This window comes from Microtus ochrogaster, chromosome 8 (genome assembly GCF_000317375.1).
Source record: "Microtus ochrogaster isolate Prairie Vole_2 chromosome 8, MicOch1.0, whole genome shotgun sequence".
Taxonomy (NCBI): Eukaryota; Metazoa; Chordata; class Mammalia; order Rodentia; family Cricetidae; genus Microtus; species Microtus ochrogaster.
In genome coordinates, this window is record NC_022015.1 from 41,621,819 (window position 1) to 41,636,858 (window position 15,040).

Sequence of the window (15,040 nt, forward strand, 5' to 3'; positions counted from 1 at the left end):
TCTCTCTCTCTCTCTCTCTCGGTTTGCTGAGACAGAGTTTTTCTGTGTGTAGCTTTGGAGCCCATCCTAGCACTCACTCTGTAGACCAGACAGACCTCGAACTCACAGAGATCCACCTGCCTCTGCCTCCCGAGTGCTGGGATTAAAGGCATGTGACTTTCGTTTCCGCTGCATTTGTTTTAACTGTGTGAAGCTGTGATTCTCTGCCTGTCAAAAACTTCTGATGGTCCTAATAAAGAGCTGAATGGCCAATAGTGGTGACAGAAACTAGGCCTCAGGCCAGTAAGATTGCTCAGTGTTGCATAGGCTGCATATCACCAAGCCTGAAATTCCCAGTTTGATTCCTGGTACCTCATGGGTTTCCTTAACTCCATACCTAGATGTGTGTCGATGTATGCACATCCCCCCCAACAATTAAAATAAATGAATATTAAAGGAACTAGGCCTTCACAAAACTTAATCCATTAGAAAACAAGATGCCCAACAGACTGTAGAAACTGTGTGGTTAAGAGCACTTACTGCTGCTCCTCCAAAAGCCCTAAGTTCACCAGCATAGAAACAGCCTCTAACTAGCTCCAGGGGATCTGATGCCCTCTTCTGGTTTCCTTGTGCACCACATTCAGGTACAGATACACCTATACATAAATAAAAATAAATCTTAGGGGGGAAAAAGATGCCAAACATGTTGGTACATGCCTATAACCCCAGTAGCTGCAGGTAAAGGTAGGAGTGTCTGTCGGGAGTTCGTCGTTCTTCAGCTACATTATAAGGTCTCTGTCTCAAAAAGCTGAAACTGGGCCAGTGAGATGTCTCAACAGGTAAAGGTCCTTGCCACCACGCCTGATGACATAAATTTTGTCTCCTGATCCATATGGTGAAAGGAGTGAACCAACTAGTAAGTTGTCATCTGACCTCCACATATGTGCTGTGACAAGGGCTTGTCCACACATACAGACATACAAACACATGTCATTTTACAAAACAAATTAGCAGGGCATGATGGCGCACTCCTTTAATCTCAGCACTAGGGAGGCAGAGGCAGGTAGATCTCTGTGAGTTCCAGGCCAGCCTGGTCTACAGACCAAGTTCCAGGACAGACAGGTAGGACTGTTAAACAGAGGTATATGTGTGTTTTTTTTTGTCTCAAAACAAAACAAACAAAGTTATTGGGCTAGTGAGCTGACTTAGTGAGCGAAGGCACTTGCTGCCAAGCCTTACAACCTGAGCTCGCTCTCCAGGTTCCACACTGTAGGAGAGAATTACCTCTATAGGAACCCACACACATACACAATAAATAAAATACATTTTTTTTTCAGTTTCTCTGTGTAACAGTCCAGGAACTCACTCTGTAGACCAGGTTGATCTTGAACTCACAGAGATCCATCTGCTTCAGCCTCCTGAATGCTGGGATTAAAGGTATGTGCCACTACTGCTCTGTTGTAATAAAAAAAAATTGGGGGGGGGTTGGTTTTTCGAGGCAGGGTTTCTCTGTGTAACAGTCCTAGATGTCCTGGAACTAGCTCTCATAGACCAGGCTGCCAGGTTGGCCTCGAACTCACAGAGATCCACCTGCCTCTGCCTCCCTAGTGCTGGGATTAAAGGTGTGTGCCACCACCTCCTGGCAATAAAATCTTTTTTTTTTTATTTATTATGTATACAATATTCTGTCTGTATGCCTGAAGACCAGAAGAGGGTGCCAGACCTCTTTACAGATGGTTGTGAGCCAACATGTGGTTGCTGGAATTGAACTCAGGACCTTTGGAAGAGCAGGCAATGCTCTTAACCACTGAACCATCTCTCCAGCCCTAAAATCTTTTTTTTTAAGGATGCCTAAAAGCCACCAATTACAGTGCTGTGTGATTTGGGAGAGCGGTTATGGCTCTCTGCACAGCCAAAGGAAAGTTTCATGGAGATTCAATTCCCTGCCTCCACCTAGGAGATTCAACCCATGGCCTTGGACATTCCTGGAAAGCACTCTACAACTGAGCCTCATTTCCAGCTTGTGGAGGCAATTTTTCAATCAGGAAGGCTCACTGAAGCCCAAGAATTTTAGGCCAGGCTGGGCAACACAGAGGAGGCTACTCTGAACCAGGAAAGCTTTCACAGCAGACACCGGTGCAGTCCCTCTGCTGCTTCAAGCCTGCTAGCCCTGATGAAGGTGGGTGCTACCTGCTCAGCCTAGCAACCCATGTCAAGGGCCAGGGTTTGAGCAGCCTGATGCTAAACAGGCCAAGGCAGGAAGGAACAGAACTCAGACAGATGACAGATGAAGGGACAGGACACAGACTCTGTTTATTGAGTGGTAGGCACAGGAGAGGTAGCTGGCTCCAGTGTGGAAGCAGAGGTGGCAGGTCATGCCAGGGCACTGTGGGCATCCGGCAGCCTGGAGGCCTTGTCCCTATCTTAGGGGGATGGCACAAGCTCACTACGATAGGAGCAGCAAGGAGCTGGCCAGAGGAGAGAAGCAGCCACAGTCCCCTGGCATCCTGGGCAAGAAGCGGCAGATGCACTTGGCACAGGGGCTGGGGATAAGGGGAGCTGGGACCTGGGTGCTCTAAGGGGAGTAAAAGGAAATCATGTTTGTGGTGTGGAATAGAGGCTGTGGTGGTGGCCGCCAGGTCCTGGCACCTGGGAGAAGAGCAGAGGAGTGGTCCTTGTCTGGCTGGCCCCGCCCCAGCCTGGCTCGCGCCCGATGGCACCATACCAGCTGCCAGAGCCCAGGCTGCCGGACATGCTGCAGGCAGAAAAGCAACGTAAGTACCAGGAGTCCCAGGTAGTGCCCAGGGTCACATAGGATGGGGGAGCAGAGAAGCTGAAAACAGAGAGCCCTAGGTCAGAGGGCAAACTGCTTCTTGGGGCAGTAGCAGGTGTACATAGTAGCACTGGGAACCCGGGGTGGCTCCGCTCAGAACAAGTGAGGAAACAAAAGCCCAGTTCTTGGTCCCCATTGCCTCGTGGAGCCAGGCAGGACCCCAAGACCCCTCAAGCAGGGTTGAGGCTCCTACCTGGTGCTCTCACTCCGGCTGTGCTCCCAGGAGCAGCCCTCATCCTCACAGTGCCCAGCCCGGTCAAAGAAGTAGGAACGGGAGCCAAAAACCTGCCCGTTGAGGATTCGACTGGTGCTCTGTAGGTGTGTGGGGAAAGTTGCAACTATGGATATATATATATATATATATGTCCTATAACTACCCCACGACCCCAGGCTAGAATTCCCAGGGTCCAGCCCTCTCCACTAAACCTGGAGGTGGTTGGGGGGAGCCCTACCAGGTCCTGCGGGGGCCGGTGTACCCGGAAGAAGCCCACCAGCAGTGTGGTGGGCAGCAGTTCCCACACGAACAGGATGAGGCCAAACACCAGGTAGCCTTTGTTCCCTAGGTCATTCACCAGGTCTGCCTGGGGAAGAGCAGAGGCTGAAACAGTCTGCCACCACACAGACCATGTTGGGAGGATCCCGGCCATAGGAGGCTAGATACTATAGAAGGCACCAATTTGACCAATGCCTACCTGGTCAGATACGTTGTACCAGTCATAATCGAAGGCATCTAGCCGGCTCCGAGGGGCCAAGGCCAGAGCTGCCAGGTTGTAACAGGCCCGGCTGGCATAGAGCAGAACCATGGCACCCCCTATGGCAGCTGCCTGGCACACACTGGTCCCCTAGTAGAGACGACAATAGAGGATCTTAAGGTAGAGGAGGCTTCTATCTTCCTTTACATCACAGACTTCTGTCCAAGGATCCCCCAGGATACTACTTCAGGGTTGGTGGCCCTACCTTAGCCTCTAAGTAGATGCTAGTGGAAGGGGCTCGCCGGGCGACGAGGCAGAGGCAGGCAGCAAGCGAGAGGGCACAGATGACGAAGAGGGAGTCGCTCACCAGGACACGGACCAGCAGAAGGACCCAGGGCTGTGCCCGGTGCTGGCGGGACAGCACTGCACACAATACATTCACCAGCAGAAAGAGCAGCGAAGCGCCCACGAAGGCCCCTCGGACAGCCAGCCTGCAGCCCACAGCAGAGTCAGCGCCAGACCATGGGTCTCCCTGACCCACACCAACCACCCCGACTCCTCAGCAGACACCAGGCTCAGCCAGAACTCGGATGGTCCAGTCTAAACTCTGAGGGAACTCAAAGAGGTGAGGCTGTGAACGCTATGGCATCGTAGGGAGAGCACCAGATTTGGGGGGGGGGTCAACATCTGGATCTAAGCCCTGACCTTGAACACGTCGCTTTAACTAACTGGGCCTCAGTTTCTTCATCTTGCAAATGAGAGAAAGAATAATATCTCAGGTGAGATGTGAAAAGATGCTTGTGAAATATCTTTATAAACTGGAAGTCACTGTGCAAAGGACAGGGGCAGGCAGACAAGGTCACTAGAAACGCAGCACTACTTTATATATATTCCATGAACTGGAGCTTCTATCCTTCTCCACCATGGATGACGCTGGTGCTTTCTCCCCCTGACACTGTCACAGCTGTCCGCACCAGGTGCTTTAGTTTTTCCAAGCTCTAACACAAATGCTCTTGGGGTTCTTCTTGTCTCAATCCTGCTGGGTGGGCTCCTTCCTGTCCCTGACCCATTAACATCTCCAGTACTTACAAGCCTCGGCTCATCTCTGGCCGACGCTTCGCCTTGGCCTTGAACACCACCTGGGAGCAGAGATCCCCATCACTCCTTTGGACCTTTGGGCTTGCCCTCCTACTCCCACCACACCAGTTCCCGTGGTTACCTGGGCAAAGTAGAGGTTCATAAGCGTCAGTGTGAAGAACTGCAGGCAGACAGGGCAGCAATAGAGAAGCCAAAAAGGCAAGGGCCCCAGGCGGTTGGCCCTGGGAGTATCTCGGAAGTAGAAGGAGAAGAGTGTGGTACGCAAGGCTGCCCAGAGCAGACAGAGTGCCAGGAACACCGTCTGATAGCTGAGGCGCTTGTGCCCATACAGAAGCACCAGCCAGAGCTGGGCATAGACAGAGAAGAAGAGCAGAGCGTATAGGGCAGTGTAGGCAGCGGTCAGCCCAAGGGTCACTGTAGGCGGCAGTGCAGGTACCAGCCCGGCTGCAGGTACCAGGCCAGACAGGTTGCTCTCCATGTCAAGGAGGGAGGCCTGAAATCAGGAGACAGAGATGGAGGTCTGGCCAGAAGCCAGGGAAATAAATACGGAGGGGTGGGACCTGCAGGAGGCGGTGAGAGCTGGGGACTCTGGAGGAAAGAAGTTGGGGTTGCCAGGCCTTTCCTCAACAGAGTCGTGGGGGGATGAGCCCTGGACTCCTCACTCTGGAGTGTGTAAGGGTACTCTTTCCTACCCAAGGCAAATGGAGTGGGGGTTGGGGGTGTCCCTCCCTGGGTCAGCCCCAGAGCCAAGATGGGAGGATGCAGTGGTACAGAAAGTCCCTGGCCTTAGTCGCTCGTGTCCGGCTGGCAGGAGGGGGAGAGCCGGCCGATGCCCCTCAGTTTAGGACAGCGGCCGCTGCGGGGGCGCTCAACGCCCCGCTCTCCCCCTCCCCACGCTTGGTGGCTTTTTCCCCTCCAATAATCCGGATTGGGGGGCTTCTTCCTCTGTCCTCAAGATTCCAGGCGTTGTTCCCCCACCGCGTCCACCCTTAGCCCCGGTGAATAAGAGGAAGTCGATGTCAGGTCCTCAGGCCGCTGCTGGGGAAGCGGGATCCGGTCGCCGGGACACGGGGCTCCAGCTCCCCGGCTCCAGCTGCTCCGCCCCACTCCTGCGCCTGCGCGGGCGTCCGTCCGCTACGCAAATTGCGCAGCGGCCGATGGGAACTCTGAGACCGTGCACCGCGCCCGGCGTGAACTTCTTTAAGAATCAGCGCAAGGTGCGCTGCTGACGGGCGTCCGGGGTTACGGATGGCGGCGGGAGGCCGAGAGGCGGAGTCTGGGCCGCACACAGCAAGCACCCGAGTTACCCGTGCCCTGACTCGTTAGCTCTTAATGTTTGGGGGACCACTAATCCCCACGCCTAGATCCCCAAGCCCACAACGGGATCGGAGTGCCTTTATGGGGGCGGCAACGACTTCCCCGCACAGGGTCGCTGAAGGAAACTTCCGCCCACAACCAAGATGGCATCCGGCCCCGCCCCCTAGCTTCTGTCCGCCGGCCCAGCGCTCCGGCCTGCGGCCGCTTGCACATCACACACTATTCCTGATAGCCGAGCCCCTGGGAACCCCACGACTCGCCCTCGTGGGTACCCCTGTCCCTTTTCCTGCACCCAGGCGGCCATCCTGCTTGGAAGGAGCTCCCGAGATGGTGTGGTGGGTTGTTCCCGAGTCGGGCAGCGCGAGGCCTCCACGAGCGGGAGGAGGAAGGAGCCGGCTTCCCCATCCTGGTCACTCGGTCCAGGGAGAGCAATAACCATCGCAACGATCATTGCACCCGACGGCCGAGCTTCAGTGAACGGTTCTACAAGTGCTTTCACCCATAGTGATCACTGAGCTGTTTGCAGAGTTTTCACCAGCTCCCCGGGGGGTGTCATTAGCCCCATTTTACAGGAGGGAATTCGGGCCCAGAAGGTCTGGAGGATTTATCAGCCGAAGCGGGCCTCCAGGATCTAAATGGGAACCCCAAAACAGCCTTTGCTGGCTCCAGCACACGCTTTAGGCGTGAGGAAGTCCGATCCTGGAATCCGGAGCCTGGGGAGCGACGCGGGAGGAAGGCGGTGGAGACCAGCAGGTCTACCGACGGCAGGGGTGGGACCTGGCTTGGGGTGGCCCCGCCTCCAGGCCGACCCGGGATTTACTTCGAGAACTGATTGGGTCAGATCTGTGACAGTCCCGTCGCCGAGGAAACTAGGACCGGGCGCCCTTAGAACTAGAGGGAGGAGGCAGGCCCGAATCTGGGGCCTCGAGAGCGGGCTTAGGGTGAGACCTATTCGTGGTCATAACGGGCAAGCAGGACGCACCAGGACCGGGACAGAGCTCTCAAGAGAGATTTAGTATCCCGGGGACAGCCTGTGTTGTTCTCTACCAGGCTAGACCCAGCAGACAGATGAGGGCTTGGGAAGACTGGTGGCCTGAGGTGGGGCGGGGAGGTTTGCTCCGGTGGGAGAGGGAACCAGGGGCACCTCTGCCCTGCTGTTTGCTTAGCTGTGCCCTGAGTACTTATCTTGTCTCTACAGCCCAGAGTATGTTCCAGATCCCAGAGTTTGAGCCGAGTGAGCAGGAAGACTCCAGTACTGCAAATAGGGGCCTGGGCCCTAGCCTCACTGGGGACCAGCCAGGTCCCTGCCTGGCCCCAGGTCTCCTGGGGAGCATCAGACACCAACGGGGACAGGCAGTCAACAGCAGTCATCATGGAGGTAGGTCCCCCACCACCATCATCATCTCTCCTTGTCCCTTTTGCATCCCTGTTGCAGCCATACTTCCTGAAGACTCTGGGGGAAGCTCGGAGCCTCAAATTGCCTCCTCTACAAACCAACTATCACTACCTTAGTAAGACCACTCGATTAATTCACAGAAATGCCCTTAATGATCAAACTGATTCACTGAAAGCTCAAGACAGACTCCCTTATTATGGCCTCAGGATAGACGTGAGCAGGAGATACGCAGATCCCCAAGAGCAAGTGACTTTCCTAAGGTCACCCTAGGAGGTAGTGCTGGAAGACTTCTCAGATCCTGGGTTAGAGCCTTCCAGTGGCCAGTAGAGCAGCCCTGGCTGTCCTGGAACTTGCTCAGCAGACCAGGCTGGCCTTGAATTTGGAGATCCACCTGCCTCTGTCTCACAGGTGGGCCCACATGCCTGGCATTTTTAAAATTATATGTGTGCCAGTGTGCGCAAGTGCAGGTGCCTTGGATCCCCTAGGTGGTTGTGAGCTGCCTCCACGTGGTTGCTGGGAACTGAACTCACATCCTCCCCAAGAGCAGCAAATGCTCAGCCACTGGGCCATCTCTCCATCCCACCTCACCACTTTTAACCTTCAAGTTTTTTTGTTTTTTTTTGGGGGGGGGTTGGTTTTTCAAGACAGGGTTTCTCTGTAGCTTTGGAGCCTGTCCTGGATGGAGCTAGCTCTTGTAGGCCAGGCTGGCCTTGAACTCACAGAGATCTGCCTGCCTCTGCCTAGGATTAAAGGCTTGCGCCACCACCACCCAGCTCCTTGCTTGCTCTTTTTCTGCTCTGATATCCTATCTCTGCCCTCACCTGGTTGTCCCTCCTCACGCCTGAGGCGCACTAACTCCTGTTCATCCACGTGCTCGAGTGGCGGGACAGACTGCCAGCAGAGGATCTAGAAGAAAACTACACAGTGCTCAGGAGATAATGTGTGTAAATAGAGAGCAGAATCCCAGGGCTATGTAGTGACTGGGGAGTGACTTACCGAGGTAGTCGGGGGCCTAGGAGAGAGCAGCCCTGTAGGTAAGGCCTGTGTGCAGACAAAGAGAAAAAGACTTAGCAGGCCCCAGTACAAAAATTGCTCCCGGGAGCCGGGCGGTGGTGGCGCATGCCTTTAATCCCAGCACTCGGGAGGCAGAGGCAGGAGGATCTCTGTGAGTTCGAGACCAGCCTGGTCTACAAGAGCTAGTTCCAGGATAGGCTCCAAAGCCACAGAGAAACCCTGTCTCGAAAAAAAAAAAAAGAATTGCTCCTGGGTAGCAGGGCCCCAAGTGGGAAGAGGTGAAGAAGGGTAACTAGAGCCCTGTCCAATTCAGTCTGTACAGATCTTTGAAGGCCGTTGTAAGAAAACCTTTGACTGGAATCCTGGGAAGATTTTTTCCTTTTTACTGTGCCGGGGATGGAGCCCAGGGCCTTTGCATATGCTGAGCAAGTGCTCGTCTCCTGAGCCACATCCCAGGCCTAGGTCTGTCATGAAGACAGTGATAGCCTGGGAGTGGGGGGAAGGAAAGAGGTGTCACGGAGGACACCCAGCGCCCTTGAAAGTTGGAAGAAAGAGAGATGGGGGAAGGTCAGGGATCAGGTAGGAACTTTTAGAAATGAAGGTAGGATTCCAGGAGGCTGCTGGTGGGAGCGGCAGGGAGTTAATCTCAGTAGCTTTTGTAACAGCCAGCCAGGAATGGGTGCTAGATGGTGTACACAAGGAGAAAATAGTGCTTGTGGGGTGAGCTGGCCCAGTCGGAAGAAGAGGAGCTGCCTTGGGTTTTACACCTCCACCCAAGGGATGATGCATCAACAGGTGGGAAGTGGCAGTTGGCTGACATCCTAGGACGGAGTCATTTGATAAGTGACAGGGTCTAGGTTATACCATTGGAATGAGGGACTGGGACACTGTCATGGGAGGAGGGGCAAGGAAAAGGGAGGACCACTCAGGTTCAGTAAACTCGGAGTAGGGGAAGGGGCTGGCAGAACAGTTTGTGTCCTGTCAAGCTTGAGGCATGGAGTTAGGCAGTGACAAGCTCTGCAACCTGATTTAGGGGGGCAGCGAAAGCATGGCCTGCAGTGTGGCAAGGAGGAGAGAGGTGCACCCCAGCTCGGCTCCTTGAAGGAGAGCTGCCAGGCAAACAGCTATGGGGCAGGCAGCAGAATGTCCTCTTTGCTTCCCTGCCCTCCCATGCTAGGCAGGGACTAAACCAGGGAAACACTCCCTGAGCCAATGTATATGTGTGTGGGGGGGTGTCTCATAAATGTTTGATTTAGTTTTTAGTTGTCTCAAAATCAATTACAGAACTGGGTGCAGTAGTATATGCCTGCAAACTCAACACCCAGCACGGATGAGTTTGAGGTCAACTTGGGCTCCTTAGTGAGACCCTATTCCAGCAAAACAAAGCAGCACAAATGATTGTCCTTAAAGAGATTTACAAGTGTCAGACCTGTCAGAGCAGTGGAGCTTCTGACCATCTATCTCTGCAGTCAGCTCACCCTGCCTCTCCTGCCAGCTCCCTGCACCATGGGCTGTGAGTATCCCTAGGACAAACTGCACAGTAGGAAGGGGAGAAGCAGCCAACACCAGCCTCTGGGCAAGACTGCAACATTGGGACCCTTTAGGAGCTGATTGAAAGGTTAACTGCTGCTGCCTGAATTTCCCAAGCTGTAAAATGGGACTAGAACTGTTCCTACTTCACAGGGCTGCAGTAAGCACACTTGAGTTCATGTTAACAGTGCTCAGAAACTGCCTAGCACAGAAGAGGTGCTGTGGAGGTCCTAGGCCTGCCATAATTGTGGTTATTATTGTTCGTGTGAATTAACTCAGGCTCTGCAGACCTGGGTTTCCATTAGTAGTCAAGGGCCTTGAACATCTAGTGCTCTTGGATGACAAACAGGTTAGACTCAGGATAGAAATGACTTGAAGGCAATCCTTCCATATAGCCATTCAAGGTTTAAGGTAGATGTAGACTTAGTTGGGTTTTGGGGCAGGGATTGGGAAACCACAGACATGGGCTAAATCCCTGTGGTTTTGCACTGCCCCTTAGCTAGGAATGTTTTTGTGGTTGTGTTTTGGGGTCAGGACCCAGGGCCTTCAGCTTACTAAGCAAACACCATCACTGAACCACATATCCCTAGCCTTTGTTATATTTGTTGAGACAAAATCTCACTGTTACCCAGGATGGCCTCAAACTCCTGGGCTTAAGCAACCCTCCTGCCTCAGACAGCCAACTAGCAAGCATCTGGGACTGCAGGTTTGCACCACTTGTAGGAACAGTTTGTCTTTTCAATGAAGGACTTTTGTGAGTAGCCCTTGCTGGCTTTGAACTCTGGTTTCTGCCCCCCAAGGGCTTGGATTAAAGGCGTGTGCTACCACGTCTAGCTGGAAACAGTTTTATCTATTGAAATGGTTGGTTGACAAATTCCACAGAGCAAATTATTATTATTTTTTTCCAAAATGAGGCTTCTTTGTACAGCTCTGGTTGTCCTGAAACTCCCTCTGTAAACCAGGCTGTCCTTGAACTCACAGAGAGCTGCCTGTCTCTGCTTCTCAAGTGCTCAGATTAAAGTACTGCGCCACCACCACCCGGTTTTTTCTTTAACAAATATTTTATTGTAACAGGTAAAAATTGTATCAAGTTCATATTTCGGTTTTATCGAGTAAAGCAATGGTTGGCACAGTGGTGTTGTGGGGGACATTTTGTCTAGACTCCAGCTCTGAGCAAGCTGGGCAGTTGTTGTAGAGGCCCTAGGACCGAAGGCTTGGCCAGGGCAGGGCCAGGTGAGGCCCCAGGCTGGAACTAAAATGTGTTTCCTCAAGGCTACAGCTCAAGTCTGGGCAGGCTGCTGCTGGCACGCACTGCACCATGGCCTGAGCTGCCAGAGGGCAGAGTCTCGCTGTGCTGGGAGGGTTTAGGACTCCGTTGTTTTTGTTTTTATTACTCTTTTCCCCCTAGCTTAGTTTTGTTTGTGTAAGGGCCTGCACGGAGGTCAGAAGATAATTTCTGGGAGTTGGTTTGGTTCTTTCCTCTTCTACTTCACAAGTCTCAGGAATTGAACTTAAGTAATCAAGCTTGGTGGCAAGCACCTTTTCCTGTTTTGTCACTGCCAGGCACACCCATCAGTTTTAATGGAGTACACTAGGATGCTTCCTGAACTATGAAGTTTCCCACTCAGCCACACCCACTTATCCAGAAACCCTGTGGGTAAGGAGCTTTAAAGGTGCTTAACAACCAGTCTCTTCCCATCTTCCCCACCCCCAGTCTGTGGGGGGGGGGCATAAGTCAGGAGGCCTGAGCAGCCACCCACAGAAGAGCAACCCATCCCTTCCCCTGAGGGATTGAGGCGGGTCTGGGCCACACCCCACCCACCACCCTCTTTATCCGAGGAGTTCACAGAATCTCCAGGTTCTTTCCAGTAAATGCAAAGATATTTCTAGAAATTCCATTCAGGGGCCTGAGCCGCTGCTCAGTCTGTAGAGGACCTGCCTGGTAGCTTCCAGTCTCAGTACCTTCTAAACTGCAGTTGGGAGGTGGGAGCAGAAGGACCAGAAGTTTAAGACCAGCATTTCAGCTACCCAAGACCCATCAACCAATAAAATGTCCCTTGACACAAAGGCACTGCTTAGTACCTTTAGTGACTGACAGTCCTCCATGCCAGCGCATAGGCTCTTGGCATAGCTGACACTAGTGGGGGAAGAAGAAAATGACTTCTCCAAATTGGACCACTGTGTACTTTGAAGGGGGTGCTGGGACGTAAGATGAACGTAGCCCTTGGAGTCAGACTGGTTGTGTTTACACCAGTCTTCAGCACTTACTGTGTGGCCTTGGGAAGGCTGAACTTCCCCGGAAATAGGAGTTGAGAACTGTCAATCCAAGGGAAGCTTCCAGCCCTACCTGCTCAGTGTCCTGCTTGATTGGTTGGCTTTTTGTTTTGTCTTGTGAGGTGCTGGGATGGAACCCAGGGCCTTGAGCATACTAAGCAAGGATTTTAACACTGCTCATGAAGGCAGATTCTTTGGCAGAGGGAGAACATGAGCTACAGTGCCCAAGTGCCAGTGCAGGTCAGAGGGCAGCTTGTCACAAAAGGGGAAACCACCTAGCTGCTGAGTAGTCCCACTGAAATACTCTGTAGGTGGCCAGTGGTACTGTTCTGGCCAGGCGCATTGAAGAGACCCAGGCCAGGCCTTGCTTGATCTCCTACCTCTGGCTTTCTGTTACACGCCTGCAGCTGGGATCCTTCGGCCTACAGCTGAGCAGCAGTTCTGCCCGCTGACTTCTGAGAAAAGAAGGCAAACTTACCAACCTCCAAACCCGGGGGCTATTTTACCTCCTCCCAAGCTTTCCCTGCAGACTGGGTGTGGGCAGCAGGCTGCGCCTAGCTCTGGACTCTGCCCCTGGGAGTGGTTCTGGGTCTTCACTGGTCTGGACAGAGGGGGTACAGGTGGCAGAAGTCAGGATGGCACACAGTGCCCAGATCAAAGAAGCAGATCTTCCACCATTTGCCTGCAGCTCACAGGGCACTTCTACACTCCAAAGTGACCTTCACACAGGTGCGTTAGTGCGCAGGGCAGGGTAGGTGAGACTCCCTTCCTGAGGGGCGGAAACTGACTTGAAGTTGAAGGGAGGCTGGGCAAGGCAAGGTTGCACAGCCTGCTGGGCTCTGGGTTCCAAACCCAGGGACTCTGGTCCCAGGGCTTAACAGCTTTGTCAACCTGAGAAAACGGACTTCTCTTAACTCCTGAGTAGCTTTTTTCTCCCGACCCCCACCCCATTTGTGAGGAAAAAAAAGACTACCTGTTCTCACGTAGCTGAGGTTGGGATTATAAATGTGAATCTCCACGTTTGGTCTGTAGAACCAGGTGGGGAGGATAGTTTAGCACATAAAGGCTAGTCTAGAAAAACAACACAGCACACCCACAGTTCTGGACACTGTCTCCACAAAAGAGGTGCGATAGAGACCCTTGCAAAGCTAGAGCAGGGCTCCTCCCTACTTAGAGGTTGCTATGACACCATGTGATAATTATCCCTTATGCCCCTATTTTGTGAGAGACACACTAGAAAATCTTTGTGTACACCAAAGGCGACCTTCATTATCACTCGACAAGGACTTGTGGCGTTAAGTCGATTTTTCACAAAAGCACTCTGAGATCCCCTCCACTCTCAAAGGAGAGACTGGGGCTATTGGAAGGGGAGTAAACAGCAGGTCGAGATTCACACCTCTTCCAACCCGACTCCTGCAGGCGCTGGAGCAATGGAGATCCGGAGTCGTCACAGTTCGTACTCCGCGGGGACCGAGGAGAATGAAGGGATGGAGGAGGAGCTCAGCCCCTTTCGGGGCCGTTCGCGTTCGGCTCCCCCCAACCTCTGGGCCGCGCAGCGGTACGGCCGTGAGCTCCGAAGGATGAGCGATGAGTTTGAGGGTTCCTTCAAGGTGAGCGCCTGCGTAAGCTGCGACGGGACCTATACTGGCCTGCCCCTTCTGATACCTAGGGCATGTCGGGATTTGTAGTTTTAGGTCCACCGGGTTGGCCCTTTCGTATTCCGGGGCATGCCGGGATTTGCAGTTCTAATCCGTCCCCTGTTACTTGTGTCCGGTGACTTGCTGGCCCTACTTGTAGTCCAAGGATTTCCTCCCTCTTTCTTTGTCCAAAGCCCCGCCCCCAGCCCCGGTACTTGTCGGCACTTGTAGTTTTTACAGTCAGACCACTAAGAAAACCAGTATTGTCTGGGACCTGTAGTACAGAATCTTCGAGGTTCGTAGAGCACGAGGCTTGGTAGTATCTGAGCCTCTCCTCAACTTCTGAACCACTTCAACTTCTTGAATTCAGCCCCATCCTCTTAACTCTAGGTCTCTGGCTTTGAGGTTTCATTTAGGGTCCCAGCAGTTTCTGGGCTCCAACCAATCCCGATTCCTAAGAGCCTACTCATCTTGTAGTGTCTCTGACCGCCCAGTTCAGAGCAAGCTGGTGGCGGTGGTCTTTATATTCCAACTCAGAATGTGGGGACTTGTTCGGGATGCCAGGGTAAGGCTCGCTCATACAACTCTTTTCCTTCCCTGAAGGGACTTCCTCGCCCAAAGAGCGCTGGGACTGCCACACAGATGCGACAAAGCGCTAGCTGGACGCGTATTATCCAATCCTGGTGGGATCGAAACTTGGGCAAAGGAGGCTCCACCCCCTCCCAGTGATCTGCTCCACATTCCCGGAACTGTACCAGCTCTCGTCACCCGCCATGTTGGGTGTGGGCGGAAGTCCGAGCCTTGGGGATAAAAAGAGGATCGCTGTGTCCCTTCAACAGGGTGAAGAGCTGGCGAACCGCTCGAGTCGCTTCCGGTGCGTGCAATAGCTACGAAGGGGTGGTTCTCGTTGGAAATTCTAAAGTTTCCGCACCCCCTCCCCACCCCAGCTTCCGGAAGTGGCAACTTTTCCCCTCTCCGGTAACAGGCCGCCCTCTGGCGCCTGCGCTAAATTGCGAACCGGGGTAAACCGTGACTCGGCTGCAGCCCTATCACGCAAATGGTTGCAACAAACGTGCTTTATTATAAAGCCCGCGCCTGTGCTGTCGCGTCTGTCTTTCGCTGCGGTTCCAGAAACCGGATTGTTATTTCAGATAGTTTTAAGAAACTCATTTTACTCTTAAGGGAAACAGGCTCTGTCCAAGGATTGAGACAGAGAAGTCGAGGCGACCAGGAAGCCCGGCTGCTAAGCTTTGGGGTGAAGGAGCGGATC

The 15,040-nt window shown here is 53.3% G+C and overlaps 2 protein-coding genes across 5 annotated transcripts; one reads left to right on the top strand and one right to left on the bottom strand.

The window, feature by feature from the left end:
• Positions 1–2,267: 2,267 nt before the first annotated feature.
• Gpr137 (G protein-coupled receptor 137) lies at positions 2,268–5,685 on the bottom strand. 2 transcript variants are annotated; one of them, XM_013347958.2, is made up of 8 exons: positions 5,295–5,685; positions 4,724–5,095; positions 4,594–4,643; positions 3,770–3,995; positions 3,505–3,654; positions 3,265–3,393; positions 3,006–3,124; positions 2,268–2,734 (listed from the first exon to the last, which is right to left on the bottom strand). In XM_013347958.2, exons 2-8 carry the CDS (start codon positions 5,078–5,080, stop codon positions 2,575–2,577), a joined length of 1,191 nt encoding a protein of 396 aa, XP_013203412.1. In that variant the 5' UTR covers positions 5,081–5,095; positions 5,295–5,685; the 3' UTR covers positions 2,268–2,574. The 2 variants fall into 2 exon arrangements, with proteins under 2 accessions (XP_013203412.1, XP_005351894.1); XM_005351837.3 differs by having other exon boundaries at positions 4,724–5,684.
• A 253-nt stretch (positions 5,686–5,938) lies between these two features.
• Positions 5,939–14,871, top strand: Bad (BCL2 associated agonist of cell death). 3 transcript variants are annotated; one of them, XM_005351841.3, is made up of 4 exons: positions 5,939–6,672; positions 7,118–7,297; positions 13,553–13,743; positions 14,374–14,871. In XM_005351841.3, exons 1-4 carry the CDS (start codon positions 6,555–6,557, stop codon positions 14,497–14,499), a joined length of 615 nt encoding a protein of 204 aa, XP_005351898.1. In that variant the 5' UTR covers positions 5,939–6,554; the 3' UTR covers positions 14,500–14,871. The 3 variants fall into 3 exon arrangements, with proteins under 3 accessions (XP_005351898.1, XP_005351899.1, XP_013203413.1); XM_005351842.2 differs by lacking the exon at positions 5,939–6,672 and adding an exon at positions 6,738–6,860; XM_013347959.2 differs by lacking the exon at positions 5,939–6,672 and adding an exon at positions 6,889–7,017.
• The last annotated feature ends 169 nt before the right edge of the window (positions 14,872–15,040 follow it).